Below are 5,936 nucleotides of genomic sequence, written 5' to 3' on the forward strand. Positions count from 1 at the left end.
CCGACGGAACTGCCCCTTACTCCATGCGGGAATCACTGGCTCAACCAACTGATCACAAATTCCCACGATATCTCACAAAGCGCCAAAATCTTCATCGTGACAGCATAATTTGATGACTTCGATGTTGCAGAGAGAATTTGTGATCAGTTGGTTGAGCCAGTCATTCCCGCATGGAGCTCATGAGCAGAGGCCTTAGGGACGATGTCGAAATGGGGTCGTCATAAGGCCATCTGAGCAACCGCGCCGTCCGCCGTCCAGCACAATCGCCAGGGTGGCGAGCGCCGCACACAGCACTGCTCGTGCCGGTCAAGAGAGACGCGCCGGTCACAAGCACATCTAGCGCGTCCTTTGATGCTGTCTGTCGGTCCCGGGTAGCCTCGGGCGCCAATGGCGAGCTCAGGCGCGACACACAGCGCGGAACGTCGACCGACGCGAAAGTTTCGCGGCAAGAGATTGCAGCTACCTTAATGGAAATTTCTTCGGGGATTAAATTTCTTTTGCGTCGCCGAATCGCCGCTCTCACCAGCCGCTGCTCACTCAGCCGCGGCCTCAGCTCATGCCTGACTGGGCCTCGCTCAGCCGGTTCGAGATTCGGCACGTGACGCTGCCTCTCCAGCGGTACCGCGCGCTAGACGTGCCCTCCCAGGTGCTCGGTCACTCCGTCTCTGGCGAGGCGATGCTGCCGCTCTTCGCCAGCCTTTACTGGTGCCTGGACCAGCACAAGTGCTTCTGCGGCATCTGGCTGGTGCCGCTCTCGGAGATGGCCAACGGCGTCGTCAAGTGGCTCACGCGCCGCGGCCGCCCCGCCTGGGTCGACGAGCGCGTGGTGATGCACCAGTGGTCGTCCGAGTTCTCCTTCCCGTCCTCGCACTCGCAGCTCGCGGCTGCGGTGATGACGTGGCTGGTCCTCTCGTCGGCACACGCCGAGGCGGCGACATCGACGCCCGCCCTGCCCAGCGCCGCCTACGCACTGCTCGTCGCCGCCTCGCGAGTGCACGTTGGCCTGCACTTTCCGAGCGACGTGGCAGTCGGGCTGCTATGGGGCGCGCTCTCCGCCGCCGCCTACGCCCACATCGTACTGCCCTCGCTCCCTAGCTTCGTGCACTGGAGCGCCACGAGCCGGCTCTGTGCGCTGCTGCTGCCCGCCGCCGCCGCCGGCCTCGCCGTCCACGCCGCGTATTGCGTCGCCGAGCGGTCTCGCGGCTCCGACCCGCCAGAGTGGAGTCGGAACGCGTGCCGAGGGCGGTACAAGGCGAGCGCCCCTCCCGAGGGCCCTTCCCGAGGCCCTTCCCGAGGCCCTTCCCGGGGCCCTTCCCGGGGCCCTTCCCGGGGCCCTTCCCGGGGCCCTTCCCGGGGCCCTTCCCGGGGCCCTTCCCCAGACCCTTCCGAGACGCGCCGCGAGGACACAGTCCGCCTCGCCGGCTGCCGCAGGGGCGAGAGCTCGACCCGCGGGGCGTGCCGCACGGCAACTACATGGGCATGCTGGGCGTGCTCGCCGGGCTGGCGGTCGGCGGCGCCTTCAAGCACCTCTTCCCACTCCACTACCCCGGCTCGGGCGCCTCTGCCTTTGTCCGCGCCGTCGTCGGCAACGGCGGCTGCGCCGCCGCTCCTCGGAGGTCGCCCCTCAGACACGCCCAAGACGCGTCCTCGACGCGTCCCGCAGGCGGGCTGCTCGCCCTCTTCGAGGGGATCGGCGCGGCGACGCCGAGGCAGCCGCTGCGCCTCTACGCCGCGCTCCGCTTTTTAAAGTACTGGCTCGTGCCGGTGTACATCCTCCTCCTCGCGCCGTACGCTTTTGTGCGGCTCGGCTTGTGACGGCGCGCGGCCGCGGTGTGAGAGAGATCTGATGTATCCACTATTGGGAGGCGGGGTGAAGAGCTCCCAGCCTCAGAGAGCGTGCATGTGTGGGGCAAGTTGGAGTGGTGCGTGGGTGTTAGGCTTAGCGCGGTGTGTGTTCGATAGCAGCTGCAGAGTCGCGTGTGGGTATTTGTTTGTCGATTGTCGCCGATGAGGATGTCTCTACCCAACGTGAAGACGATTCAAAAAAAACACAAACGAGAAGAACAACACTGCCAGGGCGCCACCCTTCCGCGGGCCCCGACGCGAGGGGGCGTGCGGCAAGGGGGGGGGGGGGGGACAATGACAACGAGACAGGGCGGATCCCAGGGCGCAGGGGGAGAAGTGGGACACAGACGTGCTACTACTGTACACTGTGAGGAGGGATCCGCGACGCCGCCCATCGCTAGGAGAGGTACCCGCTGTCCGAGCCGCTATACTCGCCATTGCTCTCGTCGCCGTCCTCGCTGGGTCCGGTGGAATCAGGCCGCTCGCCCACCCACAAATCGATCTTCTTCGGAAGCAGCTGGTCCTCCACGCCTTGGCCCATGACGAAAGGATAACCGTGGCCCAAGATGGACTCTCCCCCTCCGCCGTGATGGCCCCAGGAGAAGAATGCTCCGTCAGCAGTGAGGGCGAAGCCGTGGCAGCCGCTGGCCACCACAGAGACGACGCGCTGCCCGGCCAAGGCCTCGATCTTGTTGGGCAGCGACCGGCTCTGCGTGTCGCCGTGGCCCAGGCGTCCTAAATTGTTTGGGCCCCAGGACCAGGCGGAGCCGTCGGCGGTGATGGCGAAGGTGTGGCGGTCTGCCGACACGGCGATGACGCGCTGGCCAGCGAAGGCGTCGATCCTCTTCGGCAGCAGCTGCTTCTCCGTGTTGCCGTGGCCCAACGTGCCTAGGAGTCCCGAACCCCAGCTCCACACCACACCGCCAGTGGTGAGAGCGAAGCTGCAGCCGCCTCCTGCCGACACAGCGATGACGCGCCGGCCCGACAAGGCCTCAACCTTCTTGGGAAGCTGCTGGTTCTGCTCGTTGCCGTGGCCCAACGCGCCGTCTCTTCCCTTGCCCCAGCTCCAGATTGCGCCGTCCATTGTAAGGGCGAGAGAGTGGTAGTCGCCCGCAGAGATAGCAACGACGCGCTGGCCCGCCAAGGCCTCGATCTTCGTCGGGAGGTGATGGTCGTGCCGGTCGCTGTGGCCCAGCGAGCAGCTCGAGAACATGCCGCACCCCAGCTCCAGACGGCGCCGTCGGTGGTGAGGGCGAGGCTGGAGAAGCTCCCAGCAGAGATAGCCACGACGCGCTGCCCAGCCAGGGCCTCGATTTTCTTTGGGCGCTGCTGGTAATGCCCGCCAGCATGACCCAGCCATCCTCCCCCGCCCTGCCCCCTTCCCCAACTCCAGACTGAGCTGTCTGCGGCGAGGGCGAGGCTGAAGCAGGACCCAACTGACACGCTTTCAGCGCGCGCTCCCCCGAGCTGCGAGGGGAGTCGTGTTGGGCGGCCGCCGGCCTCTCGGCCCTCGAACAGGCCAAGGCCGCGCCACGGGTCGTGCCCAAGAAGCTTCGTGTCGCCGGCTCCGCCACACGACGCGAGCCGCCCCTCGCCGTCGATGAAGACGCTGTGCTGCATGCTTGACGCCACCCTCATCGGCGGGTTGGACTCGCGCTGCATCGCCGCAAAGCACAGCCAGCACACGTCGCAGCTATCGCCCGCTGGCGGCTCTGCTAGCTCGTAGCCGCGCTCTCGCGCCCGCAAGCGGATGCCTTCCTCCGCGAGCGAGGAGTGGAAGATGCGCGAAACGGCCGCGACGCGAGCGATGTCGGCGGGGGTGTCGCAGCGCGCGACGACGCGCGCGAGCAAGTCGGTGGCCAAGTCGAGCAGCGCGAGCGGTGGCGGCGGAGGCGCTTGCGTCATGTGACAAATGGAAGGGCGCTCCGCCGGACGAGCTAGCAGATCAACAGGTCGAGCTTTTGGGGCGTGTCGCGCCGATCGGTCTCGCCAGTCCGGGGTCGTTTTTCTTTCTTTCCGGCTGGAGAGAAAAGGAAAGTCGTTTGCGCCCCGTTTGTGCCGCGTCCCGTGCCCCCGAGTTTACGCGATAATAAATTATGATTGATGACACACACAGAACACAGAGGTGACAGTACACGGACTAGATTGATCGGATCTCATCGTGACACTAGACAGCGCCAGGGGGAGCCTGGGAGGCAGCCATCAGCTTCTGGCCCATGGAGTAAAGCCAGTCCGCCTCCGCCTCGTCGTCCTGTGAGTGCTGCGGCTGGTAGTACTTGACCGCCTTGCCCTTGGTGTCGATGACGTCGTGGTCAGGTGATATGCGATTGCCGAACATGCGCGACACCCGGATGGTCTTTGCCTTGCCGGCGGCGAAGGCGGTCAGGCTATCGTAGTCGCCGACCACAGCTAGTGGGCGGCCGGAGGTGTAACTAGGCGCGTAGAGGTAGTTGTCGGGGTGGTCGGCACCGCCGCCCTTTGAGGAGGAGATCACATGCAGCACGTCCTGCCCATCAATCTCGTCGCTATCGAGCAGCACGCGCAGGCACCGTGCATACACGGCTCGCGTCATGCACTCCGACTCAGCGATCGCCTTGCGCGCCGCGCCAGCTCCGCAGCCTTGTGGAGTCTCGCCTCGAGATCGGACGCTGCGTCGTGGATGCTCTTCGCGTGATCAATGTACCAACTCACCGCCTCCTTACGCGCATCCACCTCCGCATCCACCGGCGGTTTTGTTGAGGAGCTTCACAGTAGCACAATCGTCGATCTCGAGCACCACAAGGCTGCGCGCGCCGGGGGTTTCTTTTTTTGGTTTTTCCGCGCTCCGGGGGGTTCTTTCTTTGCGAGGGACTTTCTTTCCAGTTTCGGCGGACGCCCCGCGCTGCGCACTGGCTCCAAGATAATTCTTCCGATCCACATGCTAGGGGTCGCAGTGGGATCTAGAAATTCAGAAAAATCATGAGGTGTGGTACCGGCAGCATCCTCTGTTGTTTTGTGTTTGCAGCCTCTGTGTCGGTCGGATAAAAATGGAAATAAATGGACACGCATGCGCATGACAGGACCCAGTATAGTACACAGCACAAGCATGATTCACCGCCACAGGCGCGCGGCCGCGGGGAGGGGCGACCTGGCTTCGAGATAGATGATTCTGCAACCCACATGCTAGGGAGGTCCGTGCTCTAACTACTCTATCGTTGCTCGACCACGCGTTTGGGCTCTCTCGAGGAGGAAGTGGCGGCCCCCGCGGGAGCTCGCTCGCGCCGATGCTGTCATGCGGGACCGATTGAGCGGCGGCTCGCAGTGGGATCGGACTGCAGAAGGTCCGTTGGGGCCCTCGAGACGAATGACCGTACGGTTGCGGCGCGTTTGCCCCTTCTCGTCCAGACTCCACGCGCCGGGCCCACCCCGCCGGACCACTGCGCCGCGCTTCCCGACTGGTTGAGCTGATGGCGTGACGATAACCCAACGCTAGTACAGCCAGAGTGCGATTGTGTGTGTGTGCGGGAGTTGGTTTGATGGTTTGGCGGGAGGGAGGGGCAGGCGATGCGGAGCGAAGCGAGCATTGCGATCTTTGTGCAGGGTTCTTTGTGGGTGTGGTCGGCGACTAGCCGGGGTCGTCCTCCCGATGGGGGACTAGCACTAGCCGTCTTCCACATGGTCCCTCGGGTCCCTGCTGCTCCCCTATGTAATCTCTTCGATTGTCGGATATTGTGTGTGTGCGGGAGTTGGTTTGATGGTTTGTCGGGAGGGAGGGGCAGGCGATGCGGAGCGAAGCGAGCATTGCGATCGAACCGCGCATCGCTGGGTTCCGCTCGATAGGGGGTCTGGCGCCACTAGCGGCCAAAACGCCCAACCAACCCAGCCCCGCCTAGCCGCGCTCCAAGGGCTGTCGCCACGCACGATTCACACGACAGATACAAGGCGCAGGCGACGGCTTCCTAGGAAGCCGTCGCCCTCTATGCGGCGAGTACCCACCGACGGTGTCGCGCAGAAGCGCTTTCCCTGTACACGGCGCGCTGCGCTGCCACACGCTGCTCTCACTAGTGCCAAGCGGCGATCGAGTCATCAGGGCGTGGGGCGCTGCCCCTCAC

General features: G+C 64.7%; 1 protein-coding gene across 1 annotated transcript; it reads left to right on the top strand.

The window, feature by feature from the left end:
- Nucleotides 1-556: 556 nt before the first annotated feature.
- On the top strand, nucleotides 557-1,815 carry EMIHUDRAFT_226803 (hypothetical protein; the record flags this gene model as incomplete). Its single annotated transcript, XM_005788566.1, has 2 exons — nucleotides 557-1,075; nucleotides 1,432-1,815. 2 exons carry the CDS (start codon nucleotides 557-559, stop codon nucleotides 1,813-1,815), a joined length of 903 nt encoding a protein of 300 aa, XP_005788623.1.
- Between the last annotated feature and the right edge of the window lie 4,121 nt (nucleotides 1,816-5,936).

The sequence above is a fragment of the Emiliania huxleyi genome, assembly GCF_000372725.1.
Source record: "Emiliania huxleyi CCMP1516 chromosome Unknown EMIHUscaffold_134, whole genome shotgun sequence".
Classification (NCBI taxonomy): domain Eukaryota; phylum Haptophyta; order Isochrysidales; family Noelaerhabdaceae; genus Emiliania; species Emiliania huxleyi.